Genomic DNA, 16,348 nt, shown 5'->3' with positions numbered 1-16,348 from the left:
GCAACGCGTACAAAGACAGTATAAGTCATTATAATCCATAATTATGTCCCTACTGGATGCAACGAATGCCTCGTTTGTAATGGGTTTTCATGTTTTTGAATCGTCGCTCTGTACTGACGGCATCATCACAGTATGGTGAGGGGCGTAAGATTTCCGTCTCACGCTTGAGGTATTCGGCCAATCACAACGCACTGGATAGCTGGCCAATCAGAGCACACCTCGCTTTTTCAGACCGATGAGCTTTGTAAAAATCGACGCGTTTCAGAAGGCGGGGCATAGAGGAGAAACAATAATGTACAATATGTGGAAAATAATGTGTTTTTTTAACTTTAAACCGCATAAACACATTTCATTACACCCACACCAAATACACAAAATAATGTTCTTTTTAGCAGCATCATATGACCCCTTTAATATCTCAAGTACATTTATATCTAATCTAATTTAATATTTATTTTGTATATTTTTTTGTTTCATTTTAATTTAACATAAAATTTTAGTAATTTTGTTTGTCATTATCATTAGTTTTTTTTAAATGTCGATATGGTTTTTATTAAATTTTAGTGTATTTAGTTTTGGTTATTTTAGTACTTCAACTGAAACAAAAATTAGAAATGTTGCAACTATTTTTATTTATTTAATTTTTTCCATTTATATATATATATATATATATATAAACACACACACACACACGCTTTTAGTTTTAGTTAACTGTAATAACTGTGTATTTGTGTGATTAACTGGAGCAAAAAAGTATGTATTTGTGCAGCGTTGTGCAGTTGAGTTTGAGGTGAAGGCGTTTTGTGCAGAAAATCAAGATGAAAAAGCCCAAAAGAGGTAAGAAAAGTCACAAGCACACAGTATTCATTACCAGACCAACATAAGACCCCCTAAAAGAACAAAACCAGATCAGTACAAGACACCTCGAGGCCCAGACCAGGTCCTTGCAAAATATAAACTGTATGACAGAGTCCTGCATTGTGAAAAAAAATTCTGCTGATTTGGCAAAAAAAAAAAGCCTAATATTACCTAATTGGGTGATACAGAATTCAAAAGTATTTTTCTAAATATTCCATTTTTTTTCACAAAACCAATAGTTTCTTGGATGCAGTAAAACAGCCACAAATGTAGCAGAAAACGTCTGGCTTGCATTTGCATTTTCTTCTGTCTCTGGCCATAATTCTAGCATGAAATAATATCATACGATCAACTAAGAATTAAACAAAGAGCTGTAATCTGGCTCAACACACACACACACGCTTTTAGTTTTAGTTAACTGTAATAACTGTGTATTTGTGTGATTAACTGGAGCAAAAAAGTATGTATTTGTGCAGCGTTGTGCAGTTGAGTTTGAGGTGAAGGCGTTTTGTGCAGAAAATCAAGATGAAAAAGCCCAAAAGAGGTAAGAAAAGTCACAAGCACACAGTATTCATTACCAGACCAACATAAGACCCCCTAAAAGAACAAAACCAGATCAGTACAAGACACCTCGAGGCCCAGACCAGGTCCTTGCAAAATATAAACTGTATGACAGGGTCCTGCATTGTGAAAAAAAATTCTGCTGATTTGGCAAAAAAAAAAAAGCCTAATATTACCTAATTGGGTGATACAGAATTCAAAAGTATTTTTCTAAATATTCCATTTTTTTTCACAAAACCAATAGTTTCTTGGATGCAGTAAAACAGCCACAAATGTAGCAGAAAACGTCTGGCTTGCATTTGCATTTTCTTCTGTCTCTGGCCATAATTCTAGCATGAAATAATATCATACGATCAACTAAGAATTAAACAAAGAGCTGTAATCTGGCTCAGAAGAAGACAGGAATTATGCTTGTGGAAGTTTTTTGCTGTTTATAGGAAAATACAAGACTTCACTTTCTAAGCAAAAATGCTATAAAATGCATCATTTTGTGAGAAAGTGTGACCTGCTCAAGCAAAACAGCCACTATTTTTGAAATCAGCGTCACACAATTAGTAAATAAACAAGTATTGTATTTAATTCGGCAAATATGATGCAGAGCGGTGTAATCTCTTTATATAAATATATAAGTATGTCCAACTTCATCTGCATGCATAGAGTAGTACATGTAATGCAATATACATATAATGCAATAATATCTAGAGGCTCTTTTGATTTTTGGGTGTCTTTTTTTATCTTTTGACCATTAGCAATCACAACCATGAATAAACATACAGGTCATAGCATAAATAAGCATAAATAAAAGTATTGAATTCTGAGATTGTTGATTGTTACAGACGTATTACCATGGAGAGGAGATCAACATCAGCGTGGACATCGGCAACAGCTCCAACAGGAACAATGATTTTTTTAAATTGTCACAAAATGTATTCTATATTATCACTCAGCTCTAATCTGCTAATGCAACTATAAAGCATGTAGATATTATAAGCATTTACATTGTGATAGTCTGTAAAGCTGCTGTAAAGACCCAGACGAGGGTCCTGAGACCAAAACTTAAGATCCAGACTCCAGCTCTTTACACAATGTCTTTCTGCAGGAGCTCGGTCCGGTTGGCCATCAGAAAGATCCAGTACGCTCCAGACAAAAGCGGCGCGGCTCCATCGGCTGAAACCACCTGTGAATTCATCATGTCTGATAAACCGCTGCACATGCGTGTCAGTCTGGAGAAAGAGGTGAGTCGTCCTGCATCATATCTAGAGGCTCTTTTGATTTTTGGGTGTCTTTTTTTATCTTTTTACCATTAGCAATCACAACCATGAATAAACATACAGGTCATAGCATAAATAAGCATAAATAACAGTATTGAATTCTGAGATTGTTGATTGTTACAGACGTATTACCATGGAGAGGAGATCAACATCAGCGTGGACATCGGCAACAGCTCCAACAGGAACATGAAGGACTTGTCCGTCTCAGGTGCGTGAAGACTTTTCACTTTAAAACTGATGAGAAAGTGTGCTTTCAGTGAGTTACAGAGTGTTTTCTCTGTTTCTCTGTGACAGTGGAGCAGGTCACGAATGTGGTGCTTTACTCAAATGATAAGTACATCAAAACTGTGGCCTATGAGGAAACCACGTGAGTACCAACACACCATTATTATGTGTAGAGGCGGAGTCTGTGATGTCACAGTGATGTCACATGCTCTTATGACATATTAAATGAGCTTACTGCATAGTATAAGCGTAAAATTAAGTAAATAAATAAGCATAAAATTATATTCTAAAATATACTCAAATAGAAAAAAGTTATAAAATTTTTTGAAATTGTAATAACGTTTCACAATATTGCTCTTTTTGTATTGTTGGCTATTGCTACAAATATACCCCAGCGACTTAAGACTGCTTTTGTGCTCCAGGGTCACAAATATGTAATGCAGTGTACTATCTAGCAAATCTCAACTAATGATTTTTTTAAATTGTCACAAAATGTATTCTATATTATCACTCAGCTCTAATCTGCTAATGCAACTATAAAGCATGTAGATATTATAAGCATTTACATTGTGATAGTCTGTAAAGCTGCTGTAAAGACCCAGACGAGGGTCCTGAGACCAAAACTTAAGATCCAGACTCCAGCTCTTTACACAATGTCTTTCTGCAGGAGCTCGGTCCGGTTGGCCATCAGAAAGATCCAGTACGCTCCAGACAAAAGCGGCGCGGCTCCATCGGCTGAAACCACCTGTGAATTCATCATGTCTGATAAACCGCTGCACATGCGTGTCAGTCTGGAGAAAGAGGTGAGTCGTCCTGCATCATATCTAGAGGCTCTTTTGATTTTTGGGTGTCTTTTTTTATTTATTAATATTTTGAATTAGTTTTTATATTTAGATTTACTGATTACATTTTACTTTAAGTTAAAGTATTATCAATTTTGTTGCACTTTTGTCATTTTTATTATTTTTTTTTTTTTTTTTTTATATGCATACACACACATTTACACTACCATTCAAAAGGGGTCAGTATGATTTTTGAAAAATGTATTAATTTCATTCAGCAAGGATGCGTTCGATCCAAAAGTGACAGTAAAGACATTTATAACGTTACAAAAGATTCTGTTTCAAATAAATGCTGTTCTTTTGAACATTCTACTGGCTTTACTTGAATATTCCTGGAAATGTGAAACGGGTCCATCTGATTCTCTTCCAAATGAGATATATTAGAATAATGCTGCATTATTCTGACTTCTAATATAGCATTGAAGCTTTTTACATTGTGAAGCACATCTCTGATGTTTTAAAATACTCACTAGGTTCAAATGTAACATTTAGGAGTGTCACCTTTATGATGTCACTGTCAGTTATGTATCATTGTTTTGTAACATTTGTGTTCTGTTTATGATGTCACAGGGACACTGTGCCGTCTGGTACGAGTCTGAAGAAGGTTTACACCCTCTGTCCTCTACTGGACAATAACCGTGAGAGACTGGGACTCGCTCTGGATGGAAAACTAAAGCATGAGGACACTAACCTGGCCTCCTCCAGCATGTGAGTGCCGATCATTCAGCACCTATACACTATAAAAATCTATTTTTCAAAGTTGTAAATAAAAGTTATTGGAGTATGTTCACAAGAAAATACTATTTCAGCCTTTCCACTTAAAAATGTCATGTTTAATTCAATGTGTTACTATTTACTAGCAATTTATAAGTGAACATTGTTTCAATTTTTAAGTAAATCCTACACTCCTTAAAATGTGCTGAAAATGTGCTCACCCTCAGGGCATCCAAGATGTAGATGAGTTTGTTTCTTCATCAGGTTTGGAGAAATGTAGCATTGCATCAGTGTCTCAGCAATGGATGCTCTGCAGTGAATGGGTGCCGTCAGAATGAGAGTCCAAACAGCTGATAAAAACATCACAATAATCCACAAACGACTTGATGGATTTGTTCCAGCTTTTGTCTTCTCCAGATGTTAACTGCTGGACTGGAGTGGTGTGGATTGCTTGTGGATTATTGTGATGTTTTTATCAGCTGTTTGGACTCTCATTCTGACGGCACCCATTCACTGCAGAGCATCCATTGCTGAGACACTGATGCAATGCTACATTTCTCCAAATCTGCTGAAGAAACAAACTCATCCACATCTTGGATGGCCTAATTTTCATTTTTGGCTGAACTATTTCTTTAATATTCTCTGCAGTGTAAAGGATGAAGTGCTGAAGGAGATTCTGGGAATGTTGGTGGCTTATAAGGTGGTGGTGAAGTGTAATGCAGCCGGGTGAGTGAGCATGAGCTGTTTTGAGTTTATGCTAACCAAACTAATATCTGGTTGTTAGGGAAGATGCTAATGACTTTATTTCTGCTCTCTTACAGCATCGTTGGATCCAGGTGAGTGTTGAATCCAGCAGAAGTTGTCTAGACTTTGTGTGTACGGTTGTAAGATGTGATCGTGTGTGTTTCAGTGAGGTTGCTGTGGAGGTTCCCTTCAAACTCATGCATCCCAAACCTGATCCAGGTGAGCTGATCACATTACCAAACCTGATTTTACAGCTGTTCTCTTTCAGCACAGAACATGAGTTTTAATCATACCTCGGTTTCTAAAATAAATTCAATTAAATGCACATACATAGCACTACAGTACATGGAGCAAATTCCACTCACATAACCTGCATTAACAGTCATTAATAACCAGATGTTCATCCACCTAGCACCTAGTTGAAAACTAGATCTAAACAACTATAAAATCTAAAATGTATATAAGTGCTCATATCAACATATCAAGTGCCAGTGTTATTTTAGTATCACTATAGCTTTCATTAGTATTTTAATTAGATTTTCTATTTATATTTTCTGTTTTAATTTTAATTTTAAAGTTTTAGTAATTTTTTGCAATTGAGTTTTTTTTTATATAAATGTTTATGTAGTTTTAGTTATTTTAGTGCTTCAAGTTAAACTGAGTGAAAATGTGAGAAGCTGCCTTTGCAACTAGCTGAAATAAAATGCATTTAAGTTTCTTTTTTTCTTAATATTTCATTGTATTTCAGTTAAGGTTTATTTTAATTCAAGTAAGAATGTTTTTTATGGTTTTATTTTTAGTTAACGATAACCCTGACAAGTGCATTACTGCATGATTTTTGTTTTTACAAACTAATGACTCAATTATCTCCTGAGGTCATGTAATTGTGAATTTGAATGGGATTTAAAAGACAATTAATATTCAATAAAATTAACGATTTTATATGCACTTACACTATCGGATGAGAACAAAAATGAAACTGAATTGAGGTGGATAATGACACCAACCTTTCAAAACTGTTATTGAACTGAATTGAAACAACATTAAACTGCATAATGACACAAATGTCTTTTATAGAGCTGCTTTAGAGCTGAAATGTAAATGATGAATTTTACAATATATAACACTGTTATTTTCCTGCTTTGAAGCAATCAGTATTGTATAAAGCACTATAGAAATAAATGTGACTCGACTTGATCTGATAATAACTGAATGTTATCTGCTTTCTCTTCTCCCTGTTCTCCTCGTCCTAAAGAGAGGTAAGCCACAGTTATAATTTTCCATTATCTGGGTGTATATTCAGTGGGGTTCATGTGATCTTATGCTATATGTGCTGTTATATAATAGCCTCCATATAGAGTCCTCGTGCCTCTGATTCCACGTGTTCGGTGCACAATGTGTGGCGTTCACTTTCCTGTCTTTCATCTGCAACAATGCACACACTCTTGAGACGATAAACGAGCCGCGTTAGCTCTGGGAAGGGAAAGTTGAGAGCGCGAGGATGGCTGATATCGGTGTCCCATCTAAATGCGATCGGTCTCTTGTGTGGAGCCCCAGTTTAGCGTCGTTCTTTCAGTAAATCTGTTGTTAGTGTTCAATAGAAACTGTATTCTGACATCAGAACAGGGGTGTGTGTCGTTGACATTAAACACCTTTGTTCCTGTTTTCTGCTTTAGTGTTCCTCTTCATCTTCACATCTGCGATTCTATCGACGTTGATTGAGTTTCTTGTCTGTCTCTTTGTGTGTTTAGTGAAGACACAACTGACCTGGTGTTCGAGGAGTTTAAACGCTCCTATCTGAAAGGAGTCATCGGCGACGATGATGAATCTCCGGCTGAGCCTTGAGAGCCTTCTACATGAAGGAAGACTTGCGTGCGTATAAAGATTCATAAGCATTTACGGATGCTTGTTGAGATTGTGTAGATGTTGTGATGTGCACTAATGTAGGAACTTCTAAGCCAGGTGAGAAAAAACAATAGGCCAAATCAGCATTTATGCTGCAGTCTCCATATATTCACTGCAAATAATTATGTATATTGCAGTAAACCTGATAAACCCTCATAAGAACCTAAAAAAGTTCTCCTAAAATTCATGAAATCATTATTCCAAGTGTGAACTTAGTTTAAAAGGCTGCTTCTTCGAATACTGAAATTATAACTCTAGAGATTTCAGTAAGGATAAACTGATATATAGTACATTTATCACAAATGGATGTGTTGCATAGAAAATTAGAGGCAAATTCTGTTGTTATTTGCTCTGTAAATGCTTTGAAATCAAATAAAACACTTTGTGATGGCAAAACATCTGGGTTTACATGATCTCTGCACCAAAACACTGATCATTTTAATGAATCCTTCATTGCAAAACTGCAGTTTCAAAGCCCTGTAACATATAACGTGGTAAAGTCTTGTAAAATTAGTTTAATTAACCAAAGATTCTCATGACCTGGTGGAACACCACCCTACTCGACTCAGTTAACATCCGAATTTAGTGTGCTACTTCTTATGGCAGCAGTCCAGAGATCAACTCAAACCTGTTTACATTTAGTAATCTGAGTTTCAGTTAAGGAGCATTTCTTGTTCCTTTAACAATAATAAATGTATTTTTTAATGCTTATTTGAGTATTGTGTTGTTTATATGCTAGTGTACTATAGATTTCATTAATGTTTTGAATTGGTTTTCATTTTTATATATTTTAGTAATTATATTATATCAACTCATTACATAAAACCTTCAAATAAATTTTGTCGGGTAGTTGTCAAGTATTTTTCATATTTTATTTTATTTGATAAAATACAACACTGAGTTGCTCACAGGAGTACTCAAAATTAGTCACTTAAAAGGTGTTAAGTTAGGATGCTGCCTAAGTAGATACTAGAAGCAAGACAGCTCACTAGGTTTTGGAACAGAGCTGCTGCATTTGAAAATTAAAAATGGCTACATTGGTCATTGACACTTCCTAAGGCTTTTGCCGCTTAATGTGCATCATGGTCTGATCTGATTTGTTCAGATGGTTTGACTAGTCTAAGTGAAAAAACAGTCAAAAACAAGGAGTCGGATTAGTAGTTTACAATTTATTGGCAATATAAAGGTAATCAATACACAGAACATGAGCATGAACATGTTGTGTTGTGTCATATTGTTACATGGTCACTGCTAAAATCCAGGATTTTTTTGGGTGGGCCCCCTCTTCCCCCCGGACCCATATAGGCAACACCATGAGAGGTTTCCCAATATAATATTGTGTCTGAATAATCCATACTCAAAAGATATAAGCCTAAAGTATAGAGACTCTCTTTCTCTCTCAAACAGGTGTTTAACACTTCAATTGTGTAAAACACCTCTCTTTCTTGTACCTCTCAAATACTTCTCTCTGCTCACCTATCCTGAGACACACATACATGCACCGGCCCACCCAGTTTTCCTGTTCTCATTCTCATTTTCACTCTTATTCACAGTGTGTGTCCACTGAATAGCTGGAAGGATGATTTAACAGCTGATTGGTGCATTCCTGCTCACTTTTCAAACAAACATCCGGCTGAAAACATGTCTGCCAAGGGAGCAACCTCCCGACTGATCCACCTCGCTGTGTATTGTTGGGTCATAATACAACTAATCAAGTTACGGGACATGCACTGCAAATAAACACCGCACATATCCACCTGAAGAACTAATTCACTCCAAACATGAGGAAGAGAAGGCTCTGCTTTCAGCCGAAGGTTTGCTTCTACATACAAACTACATAAAGTTGTCTTAAAATAGAATCTACATGTAATCTGGGATACTATTGAAACAATAGAGGTTTTGGGGTTGAGGTTGAGAGGTGGATCATTTTAGAGGTTGGTTAAGAGTTTGGGGTGCAGGGTGTAGTTAGAAGTTTGGGTACAAGTTTAGAATGTTGGGTGTAGGTTAACAGATTAGGGTGCAGGTCTAGGGAGTTGATAAAAGTTTAGGTTTAGAAAGTTGTGTGTAGGTCTAGGGTGTAATTAAATGTTTGGGTTAAGGTTTAGAATTTTGGGTGTAGGTTAACAGTTTAGGGAGTTGATAAAAATGTAGATTTAGAATGTTGTGTGTAGGCCTAGGGCGTAGTAAAAAGTTTGGGTGAAGGTTTAGAATGCTGAGTGTAGGTTAACAGATTAGGGTGCAGGTCTATGAAGTCAATTATTGTTTAGGTTTAGAATGTTGGGAGTACGTCTAAGGTGCAGTTAAAACTTTGGGTGAAGGTTTAGAATGCTGAGTGTAGGTTAACAGTTTAGGTTGCAGGTCTAGGGAGTAGACCTAGAGTAGAGTTTAGGTATAGAATGTTGGGTGTAAGTCTAGGGTGTAGATAAGTTTTGGTTGGAGGTTTAGAATGTTGGGTATTAGTCTAGGGAATAGGTAAAATTTAGGTTTTGAATTCAGGGTGTAGATTAAGTGTTTAGGGTCTAAGGCCAGGGGTCTCCAACCCTTCTTTTGGAGAGCTACCTTCCTGCATTCTTCAGTTCTAATCCTGCTTCAACACACCTGCCTGTTACTTTGGCGTAATCCTGAGCACCTTGATTAGCTGTTGTGTTTGAATAGGGTTGGAGCTAAAATCTGCAGGATGGTAGCCCTCCACGAGTGTGATTGGCTGCCCCTTGTCTGGGCTGTAGGTGGTGGTTTAGAATGTAGGGGTTGGTTAAGGGTTTAAGGTGTAGGGTAAGTGGGTAAGGTATACATATGGGTCTTTACGAATGTTCCCAGGGAATATTATAGCTAGGGAACCCTGGATCAGTTCCATTGTTAGCAGCGTTTCCATTGAAATCTCTTCCAAACATGTCATCACATCTGTCTGGGTACAACAAAAACCCGCTGAATGTGCTGCTGGCCTCGCTGCCGGTGAACATGCCGTTACTGAAGATGTCTTTCACCTGTACCCACACCCAGTCACCCTGGTTCAGACTCATCACCACCTGCTGAGAGGCAGTGTTCATTTCCACCAACGTAGTTGTCCTCACCGTGGCCTCGAAGTTGTGGAAGAGTCCGACCTTTAGCATACGGTTGGACACTTGCAGATTGTAGCTAAACACGTAGGTTCCGTTAGCCGGGGCAGTGTAGACGCCGTTATCAGGGTTGTAGTGCAGGTTTAAGTTGTAGATGACACGTTTGAAAGGCACTGGCCGGCTCGGTGTAGGATAGGAAGTGAGTAAAGCAGCAGAGAAAGCAGATTGCACGGTGGGTGAACAAGGTCCGGGCATACCAGTCATTCCCATCTCTCCCTGATCACCTTTAGGTCCTGTGGCTCCAGTTTGACCTGTCAGCCCTGTCGGACCCTGGTCTCCCTTCTCACCATTTTCACCTGTTTGACCCTGGGCTCCTGGAGCCCCATCCTGACAATTGCACAGGCCCTGTGGACCTTGGTCACCCTTCTCCCCTGGTACACCTGGAACGCCAGACTCCCCCACCACACCCGGATCACCCTTCATCCCTTTGGGACCAGGGTCTCCATTCAGCCCAGGTAAACCCCGTGCACCTGCAGGGCCGGGAAGACCTGGCTCACCTGCCGGCCCTGGTATGGGCTCACAGGTTTCCGGGCACTGACCATCTTCTCCATTTGGACCCTGTTCTCCCGTAGGACCATCAAGACCACGGTCACCCTTCTCACCTGGGAAGCACATATATAATAACATGGTCACCAAGGCCCATGATAAGCATTGCGTGTATGCAAATGGTGATAGATTAAAGAAGATTCACTGACCTTTAAATCCCCTGTCTCCCGTTGGCCCTGAAACTCCAAGATGACCAATGTCACCCTTATCTCCGGTGTCACCTTTCTCACCTGTGGGTGTGTGAATTACATTATTACCAGATTTAACTCAATTGATTTAAATGAACACCAGTTTCGGAGAGTAACTAACTGACCATGGTCTCTATGATCTACTTAAAGGTATAGTTCATCCAAAAATGTTGGGTGAAGGTTTAGAATGCTGGGTGTAGGTTAACACATTAGGGTGCAGGTGTAGCAAGTCAATTAATGTTTAGGTTTAGAATGTTGGGTGTAGGTCTTGGGTGTAGTTAGAAGTTTGGTTAAAGGTCTGGAATGCTGGGTATAGGTCTAGGGAATAGGTAAAGTTTAGGTTTAGAAGGTTGGGAGTAAGTTAAGAGTTTGGGTTACAATTGTAGATTTCAGGGTGTAGACTAAGAGTTTAGGGTCTAAGGCCAGGGGTCTCCAACCCTGCTTTTGGAGAGCTACCTTCCTGCATTCTTCAGTTCCAACCCTGCTTCAACACACCTGCCTGTTACTGACAAACTAGCTTCCCCAACACTGATACGCACACATTCATACTGAAGTAAAATGCATCATACAAGACTTGTTGTTGAGTCTCACCCTTTATGCCGGGACGTCCTGTGAATCCGGGACGGCCGGGAAGCCCAGTGAGGCCTCTTGGACCTGGACTACCAGGAACTCCTGTGAGTAACAGATGCAGTTAGTAAAACCTTTGATGATAATAAACAGAGTATGTGTGAGAATAGGCTGTGGAGTTTGTACCTGGCAGTCCGCGGTCGCCTCTGTCTCCTTTCTGGCCTCGGTTTCCGGAACAAGTGGAGCAGATGCAGAACCAGGGTACCTGGTCTGCTGTGGGTGGAACCGGAGCTTCCAGAAGCATCTGACAATAGGATAAATCAGGCTCCGCAAATCCCGTTTGTCCTTGCGTAAAGTTCTCAGGGGGCATTAACCCAAACTCTGTTGCACGGAGTTCAGGAAGTAAAGCACACTGTCCGAAAGACAAATACACCAACACCCCCACGATACCCCTCATGTCCTGTAAACAAAATCATAGAGTTAAATCTAATTACAGAGCACCTTTCAAATATTATGTTACTGTCTCACATCAAGAAGAGTCAAGAATGTTTCATTTTATTGGTTGCTCTGGATAGCATGTTCCTGACTGGTTGCTGTAGCGGCATTGTTGTTTTAAACAAAAGATTATCGGAGTACGTTTTACAAGGGAATGCTTTTTAAGATTTTTACTTTAAAATGTCATGTTTGATCAACTGTAAATATTTGTGAAACTTAGCAGCAGTTTCCAAGTGAAAATTGTTTCAAAGTATTTATTTAATTATTATTTTTGTGATTTAAGTTTGAGCACGTTTGACCTGGCAAACACCACAGATAAATACACCTGTTTTGCTATAAATTAACGAATAATATAGAAAATGCTGTATAATGGGAAAAAAACTACAACACTAAATATTTAATTCTATTTAGCTTTTTTTGTATAGTGAATAACTGTCCTTTTTATCAATTGCAGCAATAAGGTAAGACAGACAGACATATTGATCACCCACCGTGTTCCAGTGAAGCAGCATCTTGCTCTTCCTCAGTCCAAGTTAAGTGTGTGAAAAAATCTCTGATGTTCTGACGAGCTGCACTTATATAGCCGCACCTGTGCGAGTGTGTTTGTGCGTGTGTGTATTTGACCGCTGGGACATGGGATTTTTTTCTCTCTCCATTCTCTGCGACCTCATTAGGCCAGAATATCATGAGTAATAATATAGTAGAGAGAAAACAAGAGAAAGCTTCTGCCTTTGTGTGTGTGACACAGCAGTGTGAGAGCAGGCGCGGCTCCATCAGGACTGTAACAGAAGAGAGTAGATGCATCTCTGGAGATGATTTATAATACAGGGAAGCATGGGAACATGGCAGGCCTCCGACCCGATTCAGGTCAGATCTCACACACATACAAACACAGAGGATTCTCTTTCTGTAAGAGCCAGTCAACAGAATATGTAACAAGTAATACCTAGAACATCTTATCACAGATCTGTGAAGAGTATCCCATAATGCAGCAGTACATTTGTTATTTTAATCTTTTATTTTGGCAGCTATAGCGCCACACTGAATTTACTGAAGAGAGATGGCTGTGCTATTTATTTCATACAGTTCTGACTGTCATTTTTTTCACTTAAACTATAGTTTAAAGTCGTTTGTTGACACACTGTGGCTTTCAAAACATTTCACCGTTTGTTTGAGCATCTTGACCAAGAACAAACAAGAAAATGGTGTTTGTTTACAGTAATGTGTATAGGTTTTATTTTTTGCTCTACAAAGAAATAGCAAAATTGTTCGTTATTTGACAATTTTGTTGATTTAGGTGGTTATGTTTGACATGTTTTTAACAGAATAGCTTTAAAAAATAATAATAATAACTGTCTCATCCCTTTCTGTTATCCATATGTACATCATGTGAACGTTACAAAAAGTTTTTCCCAGTGCAATCTTGACTTCCACTGTAAATGCTTTAATGCAAAGGCAATTTACAGTTGTGCTCATAAGTTTACATAGCCCTTGCAGAATGTGCAGAATGTTAATAATTGAAACGAAATAAGAGGGAGCATGAAAATTGCATGTTATTTTTTTAATTTAGTGCTGTCCTGAATAAGCTATTTCACATAACAGATGTTTGCATATACTCCACAAGACAAAATAATAACAGAATTTATAAAAATGACCCCATTCAAATGTTTACATACCCTTGAATTTTAATACTATGTGTCATTTCCTGGATGATCCACGGCTGTCTTTATATTTTGTGATAGTTGTTCATGAGTCCCTTGTTGGTCCTGAGCAGTTCAACTTTCTGCTGTTCTTCAGAAAAATCCTCGAGCTCCTGCACATTCTTTGGGTTTCCAGCATCTTCTGCATATTTGAACCCTTTCCAACATTGACTGTATGATTTTGAAATCCATCTTTTAACACTGAGGGCAATTGATGGACTCATGCATAACTATTACAAAAGGTGAAAACATGTACTGATGCTTAAGAAGACAACATTAAGAGCCGGGGGTGTAAACTTTTTAAATTGGATGATCAGGGTAAATTGTACTTATTTTGTCTTCTGGGAAACATGTAAGTATTTATGTAGCTTCTGAAGTCCAGTACTAAAAGAAATGTTTTCACCTTTTGTAATAGTTGTGTATGAGTCCCTCAGTTGTCCTCAGTGTGAAAATATGGATCTCAAAATCATACAGTCAATGTTGGAAAGGGTTCAAATATGCAGAAGATGCTGGAAAATCAAAGAATGTGCAGGAGCTCGAGGATTTTTCTGAAGAACAGCAGAAAGTTGAACTGCTCAGGACCAACAAGGGACTCATGAGCAACTATCACAAAATATAAAAACAGTCGTGGATCATCCAGGAAATGACACATAGTTTTAAAATTCAAGGGTATGTAAAATTTTGAATGGGGTAATTTTTTATAAATTCAGTTCATTAAACATCTGTTATGTGAGATAGCTTATTCAGGACAGTACTAAATAAAAAATAACATGCAGTTTTCATGATCCCTCTTATTTTGTTTCAATTATTAACATTTTGCACATTCTGCATTATGAAAACTTATGAGCACAACTGTATATTATTATTATATATTATTATCAATATTGATACTATAACTGAACTGAGATGAATCAGCATTGAACTAAATTGAGCTGAATGATAAAAAATTCTGTTAAAACAATTTCCACTCAAAAAATTCCTTGTTAAAATTAACAAATAATGACAAAGAATTGGCAAGCAACAATGAATTATGCATGACATTTTTTTTTCTTGTAAAATGTAATCAGATCAAGTTTATTTACAACAATATATATATATATATTTTACAATGTATGTTGCTTTACAGTGTCATACAGCATTTAATGGTCATTTAATAACTGATTTATTTTGCAACATTAACACTGTTATTTTTCTGTTTAATACTGTGAAGCTCCACTGAAACAATCTGCATTGTATAAAGCACTTTATAAATAAATGTGACTTGACTCTAATTTCCGGACAATAGTGGACGTAAAATGTAACAAATATCATGCATAACGCATGGTAAAACGCACACACACATTATGCAGGATCAGTTTCAATCTCAGTTTTCTTCCCTATCACATGGTAGCATGTAAAAAGAGCAAATTACTGTGAAAGGTGTGTGTTTGTGTGTATTTGTGAAAGAGAATTATCGAGTGTGTTACTGAAGTCGATGCGGAGTTGTTTGGAAAGAATGTGTTATTATTTGAAGGGAATGCATCCTAATGAAGGCTAGTGTGTGTTACTGAGGAAGCATGCATTGGCAAGGTGTGAAACACAGATGTGAAACTGAATACACAAACACAAAGCCACGGCAGCTTCTCAGGATCAAGTCTACAGTTACACACTCAGCAATCATTGCTGTATTTATTACATTAGGTGTATATTTACAGGAAACACACACTCTCGCTATTATATTCTAGACTGTTCCATAACCTCAGCTTGAACGTTTCACTGCAGGCTGTTGTGATGTTATTGTGCTTTTAATGTCCACAGCTTTTTCTTGAAACATCCATCAATCATCTGAAGAAACAGCTGAAGCTGACTCAGGTGGATCTTTGCATGTGGTTATGCAAAGCTATTGGTTTAACATTTAAAATGGTACAAACTTCGTTTTAATTGAAAGCGTGCTTTTGGTATCTTTCTTTAAAATACATGATACTTAGTTAGATTTTTTGTAATCTAATGCAATCCCAGTTTATAAATATATGTTCGCATGTTCCCATTAATTTATGAAAGTGTTATTTCTGAATGTTCACATCCAGCTTTTTAAAAACTTTTTTTTCTTGGCTACATGAATAAGGAAACATTCCATTTTATAATTTGGCAAACAACATGAGAATGTTACTTTTGAATGTTCTCAGAACGTTCTGAAACAAGTAGTAACATTTAAAAAAAAAAAGTTAGATGAGCGTCCAAAAAGTTTTAGAAAAAAAAAAAGTTCCATGAATGATGTATACAGTGGGTACGGAAAGTATTCAGAGTGCTGTGTGTACATTAATGAGGAAAAAAAATTAACTTAAATGATTTTAGCAAATGGCTGCAATATAACAAAGAGCGAAAAATTTAAGGGGGTCTGAATACTTTCCGTACCCACTGTAAATAACATTTTTGTGCGAATGTTTTAAGAACAGATAATTTTGAGCAAACATTCTAATAACGTTACTAGAAGAACATTTGTTCATAACTTTCAGAATTAAAGGGTTAGTTCACCCAAAAATGAAAATTCTGTCATTAATTACTCACGCTCATGTCGTTCCAAACCCGTAAGACCTTCGTTCATCTTCGGAACACAAATGAAGATATTTTTGCTGG

At 37.4% G+C, this 16,348-nt stretch overlaps 2 protein-coding genes across 2 annotated transcripts in view; one reads left to right on the top strand and one right to left on the bottom strand.

The window, feature by feature from the left end:
* Positions 1-7,534, top strand: part of LOC107756220 (S-arrestin-like) — a 9,110-nt gene extending 1,576 nt beyond the window's left edge. The window contains exons 6-15 of the mRNA XM_016573257.1: positions 770-837; positions 2,519-2,654; positions 2,814-2,898; positions 2,985-3,057; positions 4,328-4,465; positions 5,120-5,197; positions 5,293-5,307; positions 5,382-5,434; positions 6,471-6,474; positions 6,967-7,534. Coding sequence (XP_016428743.1) covers positions 770-837; positions 2,519-2,654; positions 2,814-2,898; positions 2,985-3,057; positions 4,328-4,465; positions 5,120-5,197; positions 5,293-5,307; positions 5,382-5,434; positions 6,471-6,474; positions 6,967-7,060 — 744 coding nt within the window. The 3' untranslated portion in view covers positions 7,061-7,534. The remainder of the gene's footprint in view (positions 1-769; positions 838-2,518; positions 2,655-2,813; positions 2,899-2,984; positions 3,058-4,327; positions 4,466-5,119; positions 5,198-5,292; positions 5,308-5,381; positions 5,435-6,470; positions 6,475-6,966) is intronic.
* A 735-nt stretch (positions 7,535-8,269) lies between these two features.
* Positions 8,270-12,574, bottom strand: LOC107756219 (complement C1q tumor necrosis factor-related protein 7-like). The gene is made up of 5 exons (XM_016573256.1): positions 12,524-12,574; positions 11,724-11,997; positions 11,562-11,642; positions 10,932-11,012; positions 8,270-10,838 (listed from the first exon to the last, which is right to left on the bottom strand). Exons 1-5 carry the CDS (start codon positions 12,542-12,544, stop codon positions 9,922-9,924), a joined length of 1,374 nt encoding a protein of 457 aa, XP_016428742.1. The 5' UTR covers positions 12,545-12,574; the 3' UTR covers positions 8,270-9,921.
* Positions 12,575-16,348: the final 3,774 nt, after the last annotated feature.

The sequence above is a fragment of the Sinocyclocheilus rhinocerous genome, unplaced genomic scaffold, assembly GCF_001515625.1.
Source record: "Sinocyclocheilus rhinocerous isolate Xijiao unplaced genomic scaffold, SAMN03320098_v1.1 scaffold592, whole genome shotgun sequence".
Lineage (NCBI taxonomy): Eukaryota > Metazoa > Chordata > Actinopteri > Cypriniformes > Cyprinidae > Sinocyclocheilus > Sinocyclocheilus rhinocerous.
The sequence above is the reverse complement of the archived record's forward strand: the minus strand, read 5'-3'. Positions and strand labels throughout refer to the sequence as shown.